The 24,287-nt window shown below is 39.5% G+C and overlaps 1 protein-coding gene across 1 annotated transcript; it reads right to left on the reverse strand.

Annotated features, from left to right (window-relative positions):
* Positions 1-13,680: 13,680 nt before the first annotated feature.
* On the reverse strand, positions 13,681-21,933 carry LOC116722010 (uncharacterized). Its single transcript, XM_032566098.1, has 6 exons — positions 21,819-21,933; positions 19,473-20,203; positions 16,700-16,760; positions 15,592-15,897; positions 14,679-14,773; positions 13,681-14,229 (listed from the first exon to the last, which is right to left on the reverse strand). The coding sequence occupies exons 2-6, from the start codon at positions 19,473-19,475 to the stop codon at positions 14,086-14,088; spliced, it is 609 nt and encodes a 202-aa protein (XP_032421989.1). The 5' UTR covers positions 19,476-20,203; positions 21,819-21,933; the 3' UTR covers positions 13,681-14,085.
* Between the last annotated feature and the right edge of the window lie 2,354 nt (positions 21,934-24,287).

The following is a 24,287-nucleotide window of genomic DNA, read 5'->3' on the forward strand; positions in this document are numbered from 1 at the left end:
AGCATTGCTAACTAGGTATTCAAAGGCAGAATAATTTTAATGAGGAAGAGGAAGAAACAAGACGCTTAAACCACAGCATAAGCCAGGGCATTAAATCAGTATATTCACTGAACTATGATCCAGATCCGCACAGCATTCTGGGAGATTTAGGCAGAGCACAGGCTTTAGCTAAGCAAAGGTGGTGGAATCAACTCACTCTCTGGTTACCTAGCAACAACCTATTCAATAACTTGCACAGCAGCAGTTTCAGGTTTTAAGCTATGACTGCTAAAAAATAAAAAAAAACGACATGGAGTGAAAACTGGATAAAACAAGAAAGGTCACGTCACAAGTTTAACACCATTTCAGATATTTAAAACTAAACACTAATCAATAATTATTGATAGACAGTCATCGATATCGACTCGTGAAATGCTGGTATCTTTTTCAGCCCTACCACTGTAGTTAAATAGGCTTATGAAATATACAAAAAACCTAATTATGATAATATTTAAGTTTTTAAAATATGAGTTAAAGACTGTACTTTCTCTTCATGAAGTTGTTTACTATTTAGAATATTGCAGTTTAGCTCCATGTTGAATTAAAGTTGGAACACAGAAACCTTAAACTAGAACAGATCAGGCCTAAACTGAGCGCAAAGACCTCCTGTATGAACCTAGCCTTGGTGTCCCTAACATGTATTTGCATTATTATATTATTATTTCTCTTTATGATGCAATAATTACATACATGGACTTACCTTCTTTCTAAAGTACCATGCAGCAAAACCAGCAGCGATAACAGCAACACCAACAAGATAAGGGAAAATAACAGCAACAGCATCAACATCTTGGTTTGCAGATCCTAAAAAGATAAAACAAGAGAATATAAGAAAATAGATCCAACATGATCTAAACCCCCAGTAATGTCTCGATGTCCAATCCGCCTGATTTCAACAGCTGAATAATCTGCTCAGGATGCAGGCAAATTCTGCAGAGCCCTACTAAAAACCTACTTATTGGATTCAGGGATGCTAAAGCAGAAACACATCTAAACGTTTGGAGTTTGGAGACATCAAGAGTTTAATGTCCTTGTTCTAATTTGATCGGTAAATCTCTGGGGGAGGACAGAGGTTACGTTACTAAGCAGCAATACATTTTCCAACTGGTATAAACCAAAATGCTTTTTACTCCTCAGTCTTGCTTCCAGATCTGGAACAGGACTGGATCATCGTTGCTGACCTGGTTGCTATGGCTACAATCAGATTATTGACAGAAGTTTTAAAAACATTAAAGCAAAGTGAAGCTGATAGGATTGTTCTGCCTACCTTCAACTGTAACGTTGTACTTTCTCAGTAGCTCATATCTGTCTCCTGAACCCCATGCAGAGTAAACTCCACTGTCGGATTTTTGTAGGTTCATTAATTTCACAGATCTTTCATCTCCAAAAAGCTCAATTCTTCCAGTGTAGTTCTTCTTCACTGTACGTTTGCCACTGGAATCAAACACCACTAATATAGCTTTTGAATTAAACTGCCAGTAAAAAATGTCAAACTTCTTAAGAACGTCTTTTTCGGTGATATTAAGAAGCAAATCTCCTCCAGTCCGAACAGAAACATCATTCTCAGCACCTGTGAAACACAACAAAAGGTTTTAAATTTATAAACTCTTTACCCTATTAGTTTGTTTTGATTTGTTTATTGTATGAACAGACCAAATGTTTTTCATTGTTAAGGAAAACACTGCTGACTTAAGAAAAAAAAACAAACAAACAAAAACAAATAAGATAATCGTTACCGTTAACATTGTCTGGAGGAAGCAGAATCACAATCAGAGGAAAGAGCAGCAGCATCTTGTCACAATGAGGCCTGATGACATATTTCAATAGACAAAACAAATACACTTGAATATTTAGATTACAAAACATTTAACATATTTCAATTTTAAAAAATAAGTTGCAAAAAATAAATATTATTGTCATGTTTAAGTGAAGGGTCAGCAGGTCAGCTACATTCACCCAGCAGGTTCGATCATTGCTGCTGTTTTATTTTCAACACTTTTTAGCGTTTTTTGTTTTAAACTACAGGTTTCAACTTTTTATTGCAACTTACTTCAAGTCAAACCCTGTAGGATTAACAAAGGTCTGAGTGAGTTAATGCTAAAGTAAAAATATAATAATAAAAAAGACACATAGAAGAGGCAACATCAAATAATAGAATAGAATAGAATTACTTGATTCATCCCAGCAGGGAAATTATTTTGCAGTTACAGCATAGAGACAAGACACACAACAACCACCACTGAGTAGCAATTGTAGACAAAATAAAAATAAAATATAACATGCTGTCAATATAAAAAGCAGCTTAGAGCAGTCCTTGCAAAGATTCAAAAAATGCAGATACAGTAAGTATATGTAAATATATGTACAGCAAGTGTGCCATAGTGCAGTTGTGCAAAATCGGACTGATTGGTGCAGAACAATGATTTAGCTTTTATTGTACAGTGAGATGGCAGGAAGTCCCTACGACAGCGGAGCTGGAGCAGCCTATGTGAGAAGGTGCTCCGCTGTCTGTCCACTATGTGGTGGAGAGGGTGCTGTTATTGTCCATAATAGACAGAACCTTCTTCAGTGTCCTCCTCTCCACCACAGTTTCCAGGGACTCCAGCCTTAGTCCCAGTACAGAGCCAGCTTTCCTGATGATTTTGTCCAGTCTATTGGAGTCGCTGGCTCTGATGCTGCTTCCCCAACACACAGCAGCAAAGAAGATGGCACCGGCGACAACACTGTGATAAAAGGTCTCCAACATCTTGCTGCACACATTGAAGGATCTCAGCTTCCTTAAAAAATAGAGTCTGCTCATCCCCTTCCTGCACACAGCGTCAGTGTTAGATGCCCAGTCCAGTCTGTTGCCGATTACAACTCCCAGGTATTTGTAATCCTCCACCTCCTCCACAAATAACATGCTAATAACAACATTATGTGCTTGCCAACAACAATAATAGGTCAAAAACATAATACTTCATGTTGACTAAGGAGCAGAGAATCACGCCTCCTTCCTCTCTGATTAGCGGGAAGAGTTGGCATGTTGTTACAACCGAAGTCAAAAAATGGATAAACAATTGAGCTGGTGCGGATGTTTAAATAAATTGCTCCTTAAAACCACAGAAACGATTTTCTACGGAAACGTCAAACACTCGCTATATTGCAGAAAAACGCACCTCTTTCCACCGGGGTGCTGGTCCGGTCTCTGCTGCTCTCGTCCTGCTCGACGATAAAACTGCTTTTTCTGAGGTCACCAACACGCTTCTAACGTTGCTTTCCCAGGACAACTTCGATAATTTAATGAATGAAAAGTTGTCTCGATAGGTTAAAAGAATCACAGAGCTAAGTCGAAAAGGCGAGGGTAGCATCTCCATAGAAACAAAAACTCTGCGGCAAAATTCCAAACTTTTATTTATTTATTTTTTTTAATGGATCTTTATTGAGATACAAAATACATAACAGTACAAACACAGAAATGTCTGCCAGGTGTCACCGACACATACGGTACATCACCGTGACGTTACATGAACACATTTTTTTTTTTTTTTAAACAAATTAATCAGAAACAAATAAGGCAATTACAGTAGTGGAATTCTGTATAAGGCACATATAGAAGAGGCATATTTAAAATGGAATACAGAGTAATATTGATAATAGAAAATTAGTATTACAATAAGTAATAGTAAAAAAAAAAAAAAAGGCAAAGGGGGATTCAGGTATTAGGATTAATATACATCAGTGGGCAATTCCATTAATATTTCAGCCAGGGATTCATACGATTCAATACATTTCAAGGATTTCAAATATAACTGGAATTCAGATAAGAAGATGTTAAAAACTGGGGATGATCTCAGCACTCTTTGTTTATGAATAAAGAATTTTGCCAAACAAAATATTAAGTTACAACAGAGTTCTGTAGTTTTGTTTATTAATAACACTCCAAAAGTTACCATATCTCTAGAAATAGATTCAGGAAGTGTGATTTTTAAACTGATCCACCTTTCTAAGCAATTCCAGAATGTTTTGGTTTGGTTGCATTCATAGAAGATATGGTCTATCGTTTCAATATCACGTTCACAAAATTAGCACTTATTGTCATCGATATTAAAGCGATTTCTTAATAGTTCTTTTGAAGGGTAAATTGCATTTAAAATTTTAAAGTGTGTTTCTTTAGCTTTTGGCAAAATTCCAAACTATTATTATGCTCCTCCTCTTCCTGCTTCTCCTCTTCCTGCTCCTCCTCCTTCTTCTTCTTCTTCTGTTGAGTTTTATAGCAGTTTACACACTTTGTGCATTACCGCCATCAACTGGACGGAGATGTAGCTTCAGAAATACATTTTTTACTGTACATCTTCAAATAAAAAAAAAAAATAAAAAACCTAAATTATATTCATACTTATACACACATACATACTAAATCCTCTCAGCTAATTTTGTATCTTTTAAATATTTAATAAGTGCTTGAATTATGTCATGTGATTGATGCTTCCCTAATAAATTATCTATAATTACTAAACTCCCCATTACTCTTTCCAGTTCTTTCCTCTCTTTTATATATTTTCTACAATAAATCAACACATGTTCTACTCCTTCTGTTTCCCCGCAATAAGAACAATCACCTGATGGATGTTTCCTATTATTTTTACACCACTATTTAAACCAGTATGCTCAATCCTCAACCTGTTAATCCATATTTCCTCTCTCCTATTCATTATGCTATTATTTCTCATGATTACCTCCTTCTGTATTTTATGTAAATGCCTTCCTCTTTCTTCTAAATTCCATCTCTCCTGCCATATATTATTTATTTTATCTTTAATAATTACTTTTATTTCTGCTCTACTTAGTGGGACATCATATTCAATTTCTCTTGCCTTAACTGCTTCTTTAGGTAACTTACCTACTTTTTCATTACCTGCAATTCCTTTATGTGCTGGAACCCATGTGAATTGAATACTTATCTTTTGTTGCTTTATACCATATATCAAATAACTAACTTCATCTAAAAGATCTTGACGGCTTTCAGATTTTCCACTTATAATACTGGTTAAGCAAGACATTGAATCTGAACAGATAACTACTTTACTAGGCTTCACCTCCAGCAGCCATTGCAATGCCAAAATAATTGGCAACATTTCTGCTGAAAAAATGTATAAATTATCCGTTTTTATAAAAACTTTTTGTTTCGGAACATAAACTCCTGTTTTACCGTTTTCCTCTTTTGATACAAACCTCCACAGGACTGCTCTATTTTTATGGTTTCTAAATTTACTATTGGCATTTCAAATAAACATGGAGCAATTTTAGATTTAATTAGTTTTACAGCATGCTATATTATTTATCCTCAACTGATCTGCATACATTTTTTCTTCTTCTTTTCTATTATGGCAGATCGCAAGCAACTTTAAGGTGCATACCGTTACCTACTGTACACGAGTGTGTAGCAACATTACATGTATCAAATTCTATTTTTTAATTTTGTATTCTGAAGATAAATACATAATACTTTCCTTAATCTGTAAATATTGTTGAGGAAAAATGATTATTTTTAGTGCTTAATACAGTTAATCTTACGGCATGTGTAAGAGGTATATTGAACACTCTTATTTTGAACAAATTTCTTTATTTTGGACAGGTTTGTGTTAAGGATTTAAAACTAAACCAGATGGCCAAGTATTCAAAGTACCCCCAAATGGGCCTTCCGCTGTGCTGCCTGAGCACAGGAGGCCATAAAATTAGCATATCCTGCAGGGCAGAATCACTGGAGCTTGGGGGAGAGAAGCCTGTTCTGTTCACAGCAGATCAAAAGCCTCCCAGAAACCAACATCTGGGATGGTGTGAAACTTAATACAACATAGAAGGTTGAAACCACTAACATTTAATTTCTAAGACATTTTTCTAAGTATTAATACCATGTTTTTATTGAAGATTGTATTATCTCATTTTAAAACTACTAATCTAGTAAATGATGAATGTATTTGAAAATTGTACTATCTGTGACTATATCAGAATCAAATGGAAATTGTTTGAACGAAAATGTTTTGTTTAGTATTAGAGAATTGCTTAGGAATTATACCTCATTTTGTTCTGTTGATTTTATGTGTTATTTTTGGCAGGACTCAATCTTTTGAGGTGCTGAGTGTAGAGGAGCAAAACTGGGGTTTGTAAAGATAACCTTTCCTTGAACCAAAATTACTGGATTTAAGTTTCTTTAAGAATTTGTGTAGGGAGAGATAATGGGAGAGACTTCGGATTTCACAGGTATCTGTGAAATCTTATCTCATGCTTCTCTGTACCCAAAATGACCGTAGAACCCAGGAGGCCAGGACGCAGCTGTTGGCTCTTTTGTTTTTAGCAGAGAGCAAATGGTCTTTGATCTTTGCCGTAAAATTAGGGGGAGTTTCTAAGTTTCTCTGAGTGTCCAAGGTAGCTTCCAGTTGGCCGACGAGAGCTACGCCTTAAGTGAATATATTAAAAAGACAAGACACACCTTCAGTATAAGACTTCGTGTACAGGAGAAAAATTCAGAAAGCTGCCACTATTTTGCTTTTTTGCATCAGCTATCTCCAAAGACGCGTCTTTGCCTTTTCTTTGTTTTTTCTTTCTCTATTTTTCCTGTCTCAAGGTAAAAATGTATATCTCTGTCCCTCTGCAGTTCTGTTGTTAATTAATGCGTTGTATGGGATTAAACTCTGTGATTCTGTGACGTCAACGCGCAGTGTTGTTTTCCCTGTGGCTGCACGTTGCCCGCTGAGAGGACTCGGAAGTTTAAGGAAGAGAGAGCCAAACGTTTTGTCCAAAGTTAATTTATAAATTATTCTTCCTTAATAATATCCGTTATGTTTCCTTCATTTATCAATATTCCTTTGAGACTCCATCATTGACCTGTCCTTCCAACCATTCTTCTCAATTTTGCCCTTTCAGGTTCATGTCTTAGCTCTACCGCCACCTTCTGGATTGGAGCGTGAATAAGAACAACAGTTACAAACATATATTTTCTTATAAATAGCTGTTGCGCTTTTACAATAATAATAATTGTTTTGACTAGTCATAATTCTGATTAAAGATATCTTGAATGACACCACAAATGTATTAGGTGCATTTTGATGGGATTTGTATATTTGACTAGTGCAAAAATACATTTCAGACATCTTCAAGCAAATAATTAGGCAAAACTAAATTAGAGATAACTGTAATTTTCACCAGTCAAAATTCATTTTAAGATTTCTCCAAGTGAATTGGAGCCATCTTTAATTAGATGGCTTTTCTATTTCAGATATCTATAACACTCTGAGTAGTCAGAATGACGTTACTGATGTCCATCCATCCATCCATCCATCTTCTTCCGCTTATCCGAGGTCGGGTCGCGGGGGTAGCAGCTTCAGAAGGGAGGCCCAGACTTCCCTCTCCCCAGCCACTTCTTCTAGCTCCTCCGGGGGAATCCCGAGGCGTTCCCAGGCCAGCCGAGAGACATAGTCCCTCCAGCGTGTCCTGGGTCTTCCCCGGGGCCTCCTCCCGGTGGGACGTGCCCGGAACACCTCACCAGGGAGGCGTCTAGGAGGCATCCTGACCAGATGCCCGAGCCACCTCAACTGGCTCCTCTCGATGTGAAGGAGCAGCGGCTCTACTCTGAGTCCCTCCCGGATGACTGAGCTTCTCACCCTATCTCTAAGGGAGAGCCCAGCCACCCTACGGAGAAAACCCATTTCGGCCGCTTGTATCCGCGATCTCGTTCTTTCGGTCATGACCCAAAGCTCATGACCATAGATGAGGGTGGGAACGTAGATCGACCGGTAAATCGAGAGCTTCGCTTTTTGGCTCAGCTCTCTCTTCACCACGACGGACCGGTACAGCGCCCGCTTGACAGCAGACGCTGCGCCAATCCGCCTGTCGATCTCCCGCTCCCTTCTTCCCCCATTCGTGAACAAGATCCCGAGATACTTAAACTCCTCCACTTGGGGCAGGACACCCCCCCTGACCCGGAGAAGGCACTCTACCCTTTTCCGGCTCAAGACCATGGCCTCGGATTTGGAGGCACTGATCCTCATCCCGGCCGCGTCACACTCGGCTGCGAACCGCTCCAGCGAGAGCTGCAGATCACGATCTGATGAAGCCAAAAGGACCACATCGTCTGCAAAAAGCAGAGATGAGATCCTAAGGCCACCAAATCGGATCCCCTCAACACCTTGGCTGCGCCTAGAAATTCTGTCCATGAAAGTGATGAACAGAATCGGTGACAAAGGGCAGCCCTGGCGGAGTCCAACTCTCACCGGAAACGAGCCCGACTTACTGCCGGCAATGCGGACCAGACTCTGACACCGGTCATACAGGGACCTGACAGCCCGTATCAAAGGGCCCGGTACCCCATACTCCCGGAGAACCCCCCACAGGGCTCCCCGAGGGACACGGTCGAACGCCTTCTCCAGGTCCACAAAACACATGTAGACTGGTTGGGCGAACTCCCATGCACCCTCCAGGACCCTGCCGAGGGTGTAGAGCTGGTCCAGCGTTCCACGACCAGGACGAAAACCACACTGCTCTTCCTGAATCCGAGGTTCGACTATCCGACGGACCCTCCTCTCCAGGACCCCTGAATAGACCTTGCCAGGGAGGCTTAAGAGTGTGACCCCTCTATAATTGGAGCACACCCTCCGGTCCCCCTTTTTGAACAGGGGGACCACCACCCCAGTCTGCCAATCCAGGGGAACTGCCCCCGATGTCCATGCGACATTGCAGAGTCGCGTCAACCAACACAACCCTACAACATCCAGAGCCTTAAGAAACTCCGGGCGGATCTCATCCACCCCCGGGGCCCTGCCACCGAGGAGCTTTTTAACCACCTCGGCGACCTCGTCCCCAGAGATTGGAGAGCCTAACCCAGAGTCCCCAGGCTCCGCTTCCTCAGTGGAAGGCATGTTGGTGGGATTGAGGAGGTCTTCGAAGTACTCTGCCCACCGGCCCACAACGTCCCGAGTAGAGGTCAGCAGCACACCATCCCCACTATAAACAGTGTTGGTGCTGCACCGCTTCCCCCCCCTGAGACGCCGGATGGTGGACCAGAATCGCCTCGAAGCCGTACGGAAGTCTTTCTCCATGGCCTCTCCAAACTCCTCCCACGCCCGGGTTTTTGCCTCAGCAACCGCCCGAGCCGCATGCCGCTTCGCCCGCCGGTACCCATCAGCTGCTTCCGGAGTCCCACAGGCCAAAAAGGCCCGATAGGACTCCTTCTTCAGCCTGACGGCATCCCTCACCGAAGGTGTCCACCAGCGGGTTCGAGGGTTGCCGCCGCGACAGGCACCGACAACCTTGCGGCCACAGCTCCGATCGGCCGCCTCGACAATGGAGGCACGGAACACGGTCCACTCAGACTCCATGTCCCCCACCTCCCCCGGGACGTGTTCGAAGTTTTGCCGGAGATGGGAGTTAAAGCTCCGTCTCACAGGGGATTCCGCCAGACGTTCCCAGCAGACCCTCACAACACGTTTGGGCCTGCCAGGTCTGACCGGCTTTCGCCCCCACCACCGGAGCCAACTCACCACCAGGTAGTGGTCAGTGGACAGCTCCGCACCTCTCTTCACCCGAGTGTCCAAGACATACGGCCGCAGATCCGATGAAACGATGACAAAGTCGATCATCGAACTGCGGCCTAGGGTGTCCTGGTGCCAAGTGCACATATGGACACCCTTATGCTTGAACATGGTGTTCGTTATGGACAATCCATGGCGAGCACAGAAGTCCAGCAACAGAACACCGCTCGAGTTCAGGTCGGGCGGGCCGTTCCTCCCAACCACGCCCCTCCAGGTCTCACTGTCATTGCCCACGTGAGCGTTGAAGTCCCCCAGCAGAACAAGGGAGTCCCCAGGAGGAGCACTCTCCAGTACCCCCTCTAAGGACTCCAAAAAGGGTGGGTAATCTGAACTGTCGTTCGGCCCGTAAGCACAAACGACAGTCAGAACCCGTCCCCCCACCCGTAGGCGGAGGGATGCTACCCTCTCGTTCACCGGGGTAAACCCCAACGTACAGGCGCCGAGATGGGGAGCAACAAGTATGCCCACTCCTGCCCGACGCCTCTCACCCTGGGCAACTCCAGAGTGGAAGTATGTCCAGCCCCTCTCAAGGAGACTGGTTCCAGAACCAGAGCCGTGCGTCGAGGTGAGACCGACTATTTCTAGCCGGAACCTCTCGACCTCACGCACTAGCTCCGGCTCCTTCCCCACCAGAGAGGTGACATTCCACGTCCCAAGAGCCAGTTTCTGCAACCGAGGATCGGACCGCCAGGGTCCCCTCCCTCTGCTGCCACCCATCCCACACTGCACCCGACCCCTTTGGCCCCTCCCACGGGTGGTGGGCCCATGGGAGGGGGGGCCCATGTTTCCTCTTCGGGCTGAGCCCGGCCGGGCTCCATGGGTAAAAGCCCGGCCACCAGACGCTCGCCATCGTGCCCCCCCTCCAGGCCTGGCTCCAGAGTGGGGCCCCGGTGACCCGCGTCCGGGCGAGGGAACACCAAGTCCAAAGTTTTCCTTCATCATTGGGGTCTTTGGGCTGCTCTTTGTCTGGTCCCTCACCTAGGACCTGTCTGCCTTGGGTGACCCTACCAGGGGCATGAAGCCCCAGACAGCATAGCTCCTAGGATCATTGGGACACTCAAACCCCTCCACCACGATAAGGTGGCAGCCCATGGAGGAGGTTACTGATGTCTTGAATAATTATTCTGTTTAGTCAAAATGAAACAGATTTACACACAATTTTGTGAAATTTCAACAAAACAGTGAAAAAAAGATTTTTGAAAATGCATATGTTCAGTTTGGAAATGGGATGAGAGTAGAATTTTTAGCTAAGAGAAAAGGTACAGCTAAAAAGAGTAGATTATTGAAGGTCATTTAAATTTAATATACAAATTACTTTAATTCATTACAGTGTTAAACTTGGCACAAGCCTATGTCCCAATTAAATTAAACATAATTATGTTTTCACATTATGTAGGACATAAATTAAATGTCCTATAAACATGGTAACATGTTCAAAATGGAAAAACAAACTAGACGAACATTGAAAACTACATAAAATAACCAGAACAACAAATCAACTATGCACTGTATATACAGGAAATGCAATAAAAAGTTGCATTAAATACTTAAATAACATTACAATTTATATGTTTGCAACAATATTTGTAATGTATTTTCACTTTATGAATTAAAATAACTGTATTCTAGTTTAAGAAATAAATGGTAACTCAGAATTATACCCCTTTAAAAATCCTAGGTGGTTTTATATGTTTATACATTCTCAACTTCTTTCTACAGAAAACTGGTTGAAAATGAATCTATTAATGTTTGTTTGTGTAAGCTGGAGATAGAACTGCATATGAAAACAAAACCTTTATTAACCATTTAGAAAACCTAAACAAACAAAAAACAAAACAATCAAAAATATCAGATGACTTGGTTACATGTGAAAATAACTCAAAAATTGTCCAAATTACAGTTTCTTTCTTTTCCTTAGTACAGAAAGTTTCTCTTATTTATATCTTAGAGTACAGATGGAAAGTCCATTTTTAATCTGTTTTGTTTTTGCATTTTGCACACACGTTTGTGGTGCATTTTTAATCTAAAGGAAAAGATATAGAACTTCAGAAATTTCACCAACAAGATATTAACATGCATGTAAAACCCTTACAAAAATATTATATTATTGCAGAAAGGCTTTCAGCATGAACCATCTAGAACATTATTGCAAGAAACTGCAAAAGACAATTTTGGCGGCCCGCCATGCTTTACTGTCCCGCCGCCAGGCTAAGCGGTCACTTCAGGAACACTGCAAAAGCAGTGTTGTATAGTAACGAAGTAAAAATACTTCACTACTTTACTTAAGTATATTTTGGAGTACTTCATACTTTCCTCGAGTATGAACATTTTTGATGACTTTCACTTTTACTTCACTATTTTTCCGAACTTAATTGCGTACTTTTACTCCGATACATTTTCAATGTGTGGTTTAGTTACTCGTTACAAAAAAGCGAGAGAGAAACAAAGTGTTTTGATCCCACCTACTGATTAGCAAGTAGCAAGTAGGCTACCGATCAAAGTCCGTAGCCTGCTTGCCTGGGCTTGTTCATCACCACCAATAGGATACACCTGTTTCGCTTCTCCCATTAAACACAAAGCAAGTCTCGCAATCAGCAGCAGTCACATGGAGGAGGAGACGGAGACCACAACGACTGCAACTACGTCGGACACGGCTCCAGGGGAACCACCAGCTGGTGATGAGAGCCCATGGCCTTATTTAAACACAATACACTCTTTCGTGGGTGTTAAAGATTCGTCGAACCGCATGCAGTTTATGTTATTCCTGCCCGAAGATGTGGAAATTCTATCTTACAAAAACTCCCCGTCCAACTTGAAGAAACACATCGAGGTAACTTCTTATGAAATGGTTATAATCCTCCTGTTTCAGTAACTATAGCTTGGTCACTAGGCACTACTGTATTGTGAAATCTTGACCATAAATGAACTTTGTTTGGCATTGTTTCAGTTCCACACGTGGTGTATTTAGCTTAGGCCTAATGTTGACTGTAGCAGGCTACCTAGACTCCTCTGTTCAAGGGGGGACAGAAGCCATAGCAATAGCAATTTAGACTAAATTTAACGAATATAGGAAAGGCATGCAAGTTCAAAACCAGGTTTACAGATGCCAATAAGCTGCATTTCCCTCCCAATTCTTTTTTTCTTTTGCATAATGACCAGTTGTGTGCACCACCTACTGACTGTAGCATTGACTGATTCACTGATTTGTGAAGTAGAGTAATCGTAACAGCTCTTTTTCTTCATGTTGGCTGCATTTTCTGTACTATTTATTTTTCTCATTTTCAGCACTGACCTTACTTGAAGGGAAAACTTGAGGCTTACAAAAACTTTGTATTTTCTGTCCTGGAGGGTATACTAAGAAGCTGGTTCAGTTGTAAAGCAGGTTAAGTTAACCTTGTGCTATAGGTAAAGCACCTAATTTTCTTAACTAAATGATGCCTGCAGGTATATCTATTAGCAGGTTTAATTTTGCCTGCACTTGGTTGGGTACATTATTTTAAGTGTAGTTGACAAGTTTACCAAAATATAAAAAATGTCATTCAAACTGCATTTGCTTTGTTTTACTTTTTACTTATACTTTTCATTACATTAGTACATCCATTTTTACAGTAATTTCCATACTTAAGTACAAGAAGTTTCAGATACTTTAAGACTTTAACTCAAGTAACATTTCAGTCAGTGACTTCGACTTTTACCAAAGTCATATTTTGGAGAGGTACCTATACTTTTACTTGACTCTGAGATTTCAGTACTTTATACAACACTGTGCAAAAGCATGGAGCCAAAACAATTGAGCTAAGATAGGCTACACCCTCACCTGTACAGCGCCGTGTCGTGATTGTCTGATTGGTCCGAAACTGTCGCCATCAAATGCACTTGAACATCAAATTTTGTTTCATCTAGTTCGCTCCTAGACTGGCCATTTCTTCCTGACCAACTCCGCTCGAATAAAATCTCGCTTCCAGCACGGTCTCCTTTCTCCCCATTACTTTAAATGCTTCCGGTTGGTTTTCCTAAGGGCCAATCAGCGAATAGAAGGAGACGCTGTGAATGAAGACATCGATTTTCTGCGCTGTTTTAGAATTGTAGTCTGTAGTTTTAGCAATAGGAAAGGAGGAAGTGAACAAAATCGTTCAGTCCATGTTGGCCACACTTCCAAATATTAAATTAACGTTAAAATTAACAGCAGCCGCGTTCAGATCGGATCTTATCTATTCGCTGTGGAGGACGGTTATCTACAGTGCAGGTTGTTTCGGGTAAGCTTCATAGCGTCAAACTAGCACGTTGCATACATCAAAGGAAAACGTTCAAATTTAAATCCTCAACACAGGAAGCAATAGTTTAGGTTTTCTCTGCGCCACCACAACACCCCACCTGTAACCTGAAGTTACAGGAAAACTAATTCTGCTGTTCACAAGTTGTGGAGAGAGGACTGTAGTGCAGCACAGAGTGACAGTCTGCGGGTTTCTCTGCAGCTTTAAACAGGTGAATCTGCAGCATTTTCCTCGATGTTGTGAGGATCTCCGTTGTCTTGGGTAGGTGGTAGAAGGATCTGGACAATTGAAGAATTTGTTCCAGAGTTTGCAGAGAAGACTACGGCTTCAGTCTGGTCTTGACATTTCTGGGAACAGAAATGTTAAAGTTAACAACAGTCAGTGGCAGCATTGCTAACTAGATTTTCTACATCAGGACAATTCTAGTTCTAAGGGAGAAGCAACACATTTAAACCACTTTAGTTAATGTTATAAAATACACTGACTAATAATATTTAGATTTTAAAATGTGAAACAAGGACTGATTTCCTCTAATGAAGCTGTTTACTACTCTGACTTTATGTGTTTAATTAAAATTCAAACATAAAAACCTTAAAATAAACCTTGTTTTAGGTGCTGGACTAGTTTCTATAAACACACATGAAAAGACTGAAAATGCTGAACCAAAAATCTCTGAGATCAAATCCGTTCTAAGATGCTGTCATAAAAAACTGATCAATTTAAACATCAAACCTACACAGGTTGGAAGTGGTTAGAAGAAGGTAATATTTATGTTGCATTAAATAGATGGACTTACCTTCTTTAAACAGCACCAAAGTCCAACAGCAGCAATGATGGCAAGAACAGCAAGAGAAAGAGCAAGAACAGCAACTGTGGAAACCGTATTTTGGTCTGAAAAGATAAAATAAGACAATATAAGAGAATATATTCAACATGATTTGTCGTCCTGATCCAACAAACTTGATGCCAAAGGCTGAATAATCTCCTCAGGATGCAGGCAAGTTCTACAGGGTCCTACTAATAACATACTTATTGGATTTAATTGTGCTAAAGCAGAAACACATCTAAACTTTTAGAGATGTCTAGAGTTTAACATCTCGGTTCTAATTTGATCTGTAAACCTCTGGTAGAGAACAGGAAGCTGCTTTATTAAGCAACAATATGATTTCCAGCTGATTGAACCAAAATGCTCTTAAATCCTCGTTTGCTGCGTTTCCATTACAAATACGTGCAAATCTTTGTTGGTATTCAGCTAATGTCAAAAAATATTAAATAAAAAAATGAAATTAAAATTATGTGAATGAGTTTGTTCAGGCAACAAGTAATTAAAAATCATGACAGAGTCAGATGTAAACAGATACATGAGATTATATTCATAATTCAGCCATCAGAGGAAACGTCGGCATCTTATTCAGGTCTTCAGGTATATATACAATGTTTTGGGGAAATTGCAATGAAAATTTCCAAAAGAGCTACAAAGTCAACACGTTCAAATGACAGACAGTGTTTTATGAATTGTGTGATGCTGTCAGAGCTCTGATGGAGCCAGATGGACGTTGTGGGGGAAAAACAAAAACAAATCAAGAGAAGCTTTAAAGACATTAAGCAACGTTAACTTTAACAGCCCTGTTCTGCAGATTACAGGTAAGGAGTTTACATTTCTAAGCAGTTCTTTACAATGTGCATAACTTAAATGTTGAAAAACCTACCTGCAAATGTGACGCTGAAGCACATCACTGTATTATTATGTTTATCTCCTATCACCTTTGCACAATATAATCCACTGTCTGATGTCTGTGGACTCAGAAACGTCAGCGTTGTTGGTCCAGCAATCTTCACTTTTCCATCGAAACGCTGCTCCAATTTTGTTTCTCCATACGAATAATATGTTCCTATGGTCCTATTTAAATGATCAAACCATAAAACCGTAGAATCTTTAGGAAGCTTTTCTACAGGGAAACTAATATTTGATTCTTTTCCAGTTGGAAGAAACTTTTGGATCATCTCAGTGGAACCTGCTGAAACACAACAAATTAATTTTAGGGAAAACAGAAAACAACCAAATTAACTTAAATTAACTTGACTTAAAAAGAATCATACCCAACCCGGTTTAAACTTTTAATTCCCCCTTAACATAATAACTACTTTGCCATCGTTGGTGGCAAGAAATGGCCTTAAGCAATGCAATAATTGTACATGTCTGTTTTCCGTCACTGTGGAGGGATTCTGGTCCACTCTTGATTTATTTCAGCCACATTTAAGGTTTTTCCAAGCAACAACAGCCTGTTTAATATCATCCTGCAGTATCTCAAACAAAATAGAAATATTTTGTCCCACAGAGGGATTGACTGAAAAATTAGGTAACTGCAACATCACACAAAAGTTATTAAAGTGTTAAAAACAAGATATAAAAACAAGATTTACAACAATAATACTGAATTTGATTTGATTTCTGTTAGTCTAGTGCAGAAATCAAATTACAGACTAATTAAGGAAATTATTAAGGACTCGGCACCTAAAACGCCCTCATTTTGGTTTGTTTTAGATCTAGAATCCAATTAATTGTCTTCAAAGTTATGAAACACATTTTGTTTTAATTTTTAGAATTAGGTCTCAGGTAACATAACTTTCAAGGAGTTATGTTAGATAGAAACAAAAACTGTTTTTAATTTATTACTTTGATCCATTTCAGTCTGTTACGAGTTATTTACTTTAATGAATAAGTATTTAGTTACTGTCATCGGCAGCTGATTTCAGAAACTGGACTAAGTTGGTGTAAGCTTAAAAAAATATACATTAAAATAATTCATCTGTTACCTTGAATTTGTCCAAAGAACAGCAGAAGAAGCGGTAGCAGGTTGATGGGTTTCATCTCAACACCCCCAAAATCCTGATAGATTAAAAGACTGACCTGATAGATAAAAGACATGTCTGAGTGATGAGACAAAAATATTTCATCATTCACTTAAACAACCAAGAGATAAAACAGCAGTGGGTCCAATACTTGTTTACCTAATTTACAGTGGGTTGCAAAAGTATTCACACCCCATGAACATTTCCATATGTTGTCACAACTTTTATTCGAAGACAGACAGAGACAGACAGATCTTTTTGCTGGGACTTTCCATTCATTTCTACTGCCAGGACTCAGTTCACACCTTGGTCCGAAACCTTTTAATATTACAATTATTTAAAATATTGAATATAACTTAAAAATTCAATAGATAATAATGTGTCTCATGTAATAGCATGAATGACCACTTTTTTGTGCGTCAGTCACAAAGCAAGACATGAATTTACATTTGTTTCTCAGGAGTGTTTGATTCGGAGTCAATTCTCCTCCGGCAGAATTTACAGAACTGCTGGCCGAAATCAGCGTTCATAAATCGGATCCACCTTGAGCCAGACGCCGCTTACTCCGCGGAGCTCGAGTATCCAACGTGAAACGAACTTCACTGCGGTCGTAAACGTCCAGTTTTGGACTTGAGAAAACGAGAAATGTCGCCGTCCGGTGGCACCGTCTGAACGGGAAAACGGGGAAAGGGGACCGAATACGGAAAAATAATGACACGGCGAGAAAGAGGAGTAAAAAAAACGGTAGTTTTCCGGCCAAAACGGGAGACATGACCGGGAAAATTATTCCCGCAATCAATCATGGCACACGCATAGAAAACCCGAATTACATCAAAATGAACCAGAAACTACGACATACTTATTATATCTACAGTAGGACAGACGAGCTGACATTTCCCGACTTAACCAAGCAACAATTGTGACTGAAGTCATCTTACCTGGTATGAAAACACCTGTTTAAATGAACGCCGCTGCTTCCCGGTTCTCTTCGAACCTGCTAGAGCCTGAAGTTTTGGGCTTAGCCAATGAGCTTCGGTTCAGCTCATGACAGGGCGTCCATAAATGGTGGCGGAAAAATGACGCAACTATGTCTGATTAGAATGTGAATTATTAAGGTTTAAACGTTGTTAATGATTTACAATTAAAAAATACCTTCAGATCTTATTGAATCACCGTCCATCTCTTACTAAGAAGTTATCATGGAGCCCATTTCACAGGAAAAATCCATTAAATATGTTATCCAACCGAATTACTTACTTTCCAGTCCATTTGTAAAGATTAAAACTTCCCAAAATAGACCCTATTTTATTTGAAAATAATTCTATTTATATCTCAAAAAATAAAAACATTGAGTTTAAAATGCTGATTAATACAGCTTGGCTAAAAGTGATTACATAGATCAAGCTGTTATTGAAAGTGCATCTTTGCACTTGTTTGCATTTAAATGTTTATCTTAAAATGACAATAGATGTCACTTTATTTCCCAAACAGTCTTTAGTGCTTTACAGTATTTCTACCCTGGAATGACTTCATTAAAATAAATAATCACATCAACAAATCTTTCATATACTGTAGATATGATACACTTTATTTTTCAGTTTTTTGCTGAAGTTTCAGCTACACATTGTGTTTAAGGCTTAAATATTTTAATAGTAGGTTAGCTGTTAAGGCAAATTAAAGCAAATTCAGGGTGCTTCCCACAAAAATAAGAAATACAATAAAAAATGTAATATTCATTTAAATTATCACATTACCATACATACATTTTGTTTGTAACAACAAGCAACAATTCTGCTGCTTTTTACAGCAGAACTGCAGTAAATATTAGGGCTGCACCGATTGCAGTTTTCTGGCCGATCGCCAATCTTTTAAAAAGCTTAACCTGCCGATTCCGATTTTGACCGATAACAATTTTTTTGTCTGAAATGTTGCTCAATATAGCAAGAAAGTTGTTCAGTTGGCAACAGAGGGGTAACATGGTGGGCCGGTCTGCCAGTCAAGCCTTTATCACTGGAGAGCAAAAGAGAATAGGGTAAATTCTTAGAACTTTGCCAAGCTAGATAAAATTGGTGAATAAGATCGACTTCACATGTAAAAATCGGCCGATCACTGATCTCCCTAAATTAAGGAAATCGGTGCAGATAAATCAGTGGACCCCTAGTAAATATAGTTTTCAGTTACGATTTAAACACACCAACAGTTTCTACTGATCTCAGGTTTTCAGGGAGAATAGAAACTAATGGCTGCTGCCCTGCTGTTTTGAAGAATCGTGGAGAACCAAGACACAGTACATCTAAAGAAATTAGAATATTGCATAAAAGTTTCACTCATTTCAGAAAGTGAAACTCACATTATATAGAATTATAATTTTGATGATTATGACTTACAGATAATAAAACCCCAAAATTTAGTAGAAAAATATAATTAATGGAAACTTCTGGCATCACATCCTGATCAGCTAATTAACTCAGAACACCTTTAAACGTCTCTCACTCAGTAGGCTACACCATCATGGAGAAAACTGCTGACTGCACAGAGTCAACGGCTCCCAAAGAGCCACAAAAGGTCATTGCTGGAGAAACTGGTCAATGCCAGAGTTCAGCCTTCAATCATACTGACAGAAAATTGAGTGGAAGGAAGAAGTGTACATCTGCAGCAGGAAGAACTGCATCCCTGAGAGCTTTGTGCTAGACAAGGGCTACAAATCTCACATTCCCTGTGTTAAGCCACCCAGAGACATCAATCGTCTTACCTGGCGAAGGTGAAAAGGAGCTGAACTGTTGAGGTTTGGTCCATAGTCCTTTCTTCACAGGAGAGAAAACTCTGCATTTCATTTTGTAATCAGGGTGTCAGGGTCTGAAGAACGGAGAAGCACAGCGTCCATGTTGGTTGAAGTACAGAGTGAAGCTTGAGGTGCCATGTTGTCTCCTGGTTCTGGTCCACTGGGTTTCCTGAAGTCCAGTTTATGCAGAAAATTCTAGAGCGCTTCACGATTCCCTCTGCTGACAAACTGTATGAAGATGCTGGTTTTATTTTCCAGCAGGACTTGGTACCGACCCACACCGCCAAAGGTACCAAATCTGGTTCAGTGTCCATGGAGATCCTGTTCTTGACTGGCCAGCAAATTTCCCTGACCTTTAACCCCATGGAGAATCCATTTAGTGTAAGATGAGGTTCTGTCTGAGCTAACTGGGCTTCTGGTTTAGTCTGTTGCATTGAAGAAGGAACTGAACTGAAAGGTAAACTGAAGTAGTTCAGGAATCTCATCAGGATCCATCTTTGATGTTAAGGTTTTCCAGTCCCATTGGGAAGAGATCCCTGGATCTGACCAAGATCCCACTTCAAGTACCATCCATCCCTCCTGGCCCAGGAACCCCTGTTGTCCCCCAGGTGGCGCTCCAGTACTGGTTGAGGAGGAACATCTGGGGATGTTTCACTCCTGGACCTTTCATCTCCGCAGTTTGACGTCTGGAAATAAAAAGAAAATGGATGGATTAACTCTAAATATGAGTCATTGTTAGTGACGACATTAGCTGCGTTTACATTACAAATGTGTGTAAATCTTTGTCTATAGTCCACTAAAGCAGAAAAAACACAACTTATCAATTACAGTGTTTCCATAAGAAATAAAATCAAAATTACACATGAAAATGTTTGTTCACCTCAGCGTCTTATTCAGGTGTTGGAGCGACAAGCCCCGCCTACTTGGGAGCGGCTACTTATGCGGCATTTTAGGGAAAATGTGGTCGGCGATTTACAGGAGTGCTATTGATTCAAAACGTTAGAATGACACAAATTTTAACTAATATTCTATGCTTGAAAAAACTAAAATAAACCATCATGTATGTCGTTTCCGCCAGTAGCAGCATCCAGTTGTTGATCATGTGATGCAAAAATAAAAGAACAAAATCTTTTTTTGTGCAAGCTTATTTTTGTAATTTAATTTTGCACAATTTTACAGATAATGGAAAAGCAGCTATTGTTGATTCGTTTAACACCTCTGATGCTGGGAGAGAAGAGGAACACTAATAATGTTTTAGCTGCAACAAAATTGACCCATGAGGTTATAAATATATTCTAAAAAAAATGAAAACATAACTTATTAAACAAGGTAATATTTAACTTCCTGTCCAAAGACATTAGTATTAGTGTCTAATGGCGTTTGTAATGTTTTACATGTTTTTTGCTTGTTCTGTAAGGCACTTTAGTCCCTTTGGTAAATTAAAGTGCTTCATAAATAAAGCTGGATTGGATTTGGCCATTTCTTTATTAGTCCAGCAGATGGCGCTGTTATTCTATCTAACAGAGCCCTGCTTTGCTACAGCAGTGATTTTTGCCATTTCACACATTTCATTTCGTGGATATTCTCAAAGGAGATAAAACTACTCATTTAGAAAACTACTTACTAAAACAACTGGTAAAAAAATTAGGACTTTTTCTGCATTCGAGATTTCTTATAGTTAAATAATGTTTCACATCTTTTCACATTAATATAATTTAGCTGTACACAGATAAACACTGAACTGATCATATTTAAGCACATAGCTGTTGTGTTAAAGTTCTATGTGACCCTGGAGACCGTTTCAGAAAGTTAGGTTAGTGATAAAACAAAAAGTTAAAGGGTACTGTAGTGTAGGTACGTTCATATTCAAAGTTTCGGTTTCAGAAAGACAACTGAATCAGTAGTAACCCTGATTCAAGTTACTACTGCATCTTTCTCCATGCACCGTTTGAACAAAGTCTATTCTACATAAATATATCTTTACTTTTCTCTTGTATCTACACTCAGGTTGTACGATTACAGTTTTATCTCGCCTTTGCTTGCAGCAGACACCGTGAAAATAGCTAAAGAGGAGAAAAGTAAAGGATTGTAGTCAAGTTTAACCCATACATTTACAAAATGTTCACTGAGAGCCTTTTAAAACAAATATAAAACAAAATGCATTACGTTTCTTTTAAATTAAATAAAACAGATTAATGTTAAAAGTGTTCAGCATAAGTTTAAATATAAATAAACCAATGATTGAATGAAAAAATTCATTACAAAACACACCTATACATGTTTATACTACAAGTTTTATACCTCATTCTGTTTTCAAGTGGCGATTTTAAAATTTCCCTCCCAATTCTTCAGGATGCCTCTCTGTCTCTTTGCAGGAACAGAAATGCAGCATGAAAAAGGCGCAAACGCCCCTAACATGGAGGCTTTACCAATCGATGCCAGAAGAGGCTTACTAGCTGATCGCTGATTTACAGATCGCAATTTCCTTGAAGAAAATGACAAATAGGCTACATGAAAAATTATAACTTTTTACTGCATTTACATTGTTTAAGCTTATTGTAACTATTATGAATTAATATTAACCCTTTTTACTAGCAATTCGTATCACAATAGTTACTTTCAACTCTGAGGTGGTTGTTGGCAACTGCTGAAAGTAAATCACGTAATTTGTAATATAACTTCATTACTTTTGTGGCCAGCAGGGGGAGATCTTTTTAAACAAGATGCACCAGCACACAGAATAGTAGACAATATTTTACTAAACAATTTCCTTAAAACATTTTTTTTTTAAAGAAAGAAAAAAAAACTGGCTTCAGACCCAAAAAAAGGGATCGTGTGAAGTAAGGACAATTTCAATTATTCCAGAACAAACTAACAAAAAATGCAATGCAAAAGAAATTAGTAAATCAAAACAAGAAAGGAAACATTAGTAATTTAAATAAACAAATACAAACTGTAAAAGAAAACACTTAAAGCGATGACACAACTTGTCGTTGTCCAATTTCAAATGCCCTTCAACACGGCCAGAGGAGTCATGTCCCGTCGCTGATTGGTGGGCGTTTTAGGCGCCCACCAATCAGCGGTGCGCTTCTGGCTGCACCTGGTGGCAGAGTGGAGAGCGTGGGACACCATCCCACCACACTTTCAAATAAAAACAAATAATTATCAGTAAATATAATAAGTAACTTTCGGGATTTCAGTTGTACTTTATATTACGGTGGCCGACAGGTGCAAATGCGCAGCAAAAGAGAAACATGCAAACAAAAAAAAAAAACGCGCACAAATTAAATGCGGCAAGCAAAAAGCGAATAAAATCCAGCAAACAAAAAGAGAGACGCAAACAAAAAAGAAGACACCCCCGAATGAAATGCAGCAAACAAAAAGAGAGACGCAAACACCCCCGAATGAAATGCAGCAAACAAAAAGAGAGACGCAAACACCCCCGAATGAAATGCAGCAAACAAAAAGAGAGACGCAAACACCCCCGAATGAAATGCAGCAAACAAAAAGTGTTGAAAACGGAAGTGCTCCAGACCACTAGGGGGAGTCAAAGAAAATAGTATTCATTTCTATGGGACCAGATGCAAGATTCAGAGAAAGAAATTTGAAAGAAAGTAAAGGTATCTCTCTGAATCTTGCATCTGGAAAGTGATTATTGTGAGAAGTCTGAAACAATAGAGCATGTTATTTTAGAGTGTTGTAAGTATGAAGAAGAGAGAAGATGCATGCTGAGAGAGTGTGTAGGTATTAAAGAAAGGTTTAATTTAATAGAATTTTTGAGGAGAGATTTCGGGAGTAGACATATTCAAATAATTATTCGGTATCTTAAAAAAACAAAGCTATTTCATAGGATATGAGTAGAGCAAGTTGGGTGTGAGTGTGTAAAGAATATCAAAGAGGGGTATATAAAGCTATAAGCAAGTTGGATAATATAAGCAGGTGTGTATGTGTGGGGGTATGTTTAATCAGGAGTTAATGGAGGGAAAAGGTAGAAAGTGAAAGTTTATAGACCATCTCGAACCACACTCCATACTGGTAAGTGGCGGTAATGCTACTGTAAGTTTGTTGCCAACCGCCAATAAATACCAAGAAGAAGAAGAAGAAGAATCTTGCATCTGGTCCCATAGAAATGAATACTATTTTCTTTGACTCCCCCTAGTGGTCTGGAGCACTTCCGTTTTCGACACTTTTTGTTTGCTGCATTTCATTCGGGGGTGTTTGCGTCTCTCTTTTTATTTGCTGCATTTCATTCGGGGGTGTTTGCGTCTCTCTTTTTGTTTGCTGCATTTCATTCGGGGGTGTCTTCTTTTTTGTTTGCGTCTCTCTTTTTGTTTGCTGCATTTTATTTGCTTTTTGCTTGCCGCATTTAATTTGTGCGCGTGTTTTTTTTTTTGTTTGCATGTTTCTCTTTTGCTGCGCATTTGCACCTGTCGGCCACCGTATTATATGGACCATGACAGATTGATTTAAATGTGTAGAGGAAGGATTTAAAAGCAAATGTTCACTTTAAGTTTAGATCAAACAAGCAGTGAAGTTAAAGATTTTAAAAATGTTTCACATTTAGCTCTTTGAGTAGCAGTGTTGAAAAGTGTTGTTTGCTCTGAACCAATTTAGAAAATGCTCTATTTGTGAATGCACAAGCAATTGAAGTATCGGTGCAATGATGTTTTTATGACTTATGCATTCATTAATTAAATTTTTTATTCAATGAAAACACCACAATTGCAAAATTATGTTGTTGTTTTTTATGTTAGCAGAAACTAGACAAAG

This window comes from Xiphophorus hellerii, chromosome 6, assembly GCF_003331165.1.
Source record: "Xiphophorus hellerii strain 12219 chromosome 6, Xiphophorus_hellerii-4.1, whole genome shotgun sequence".
NCBI classification, from domain to species: domain Eukaryota; kingdom Metazoa; phylum Chordata; class Actinopteri; order Cyprinodontiformes; family Poeciliidae; genus Xiphophorus; species Xiphophorus hellerii.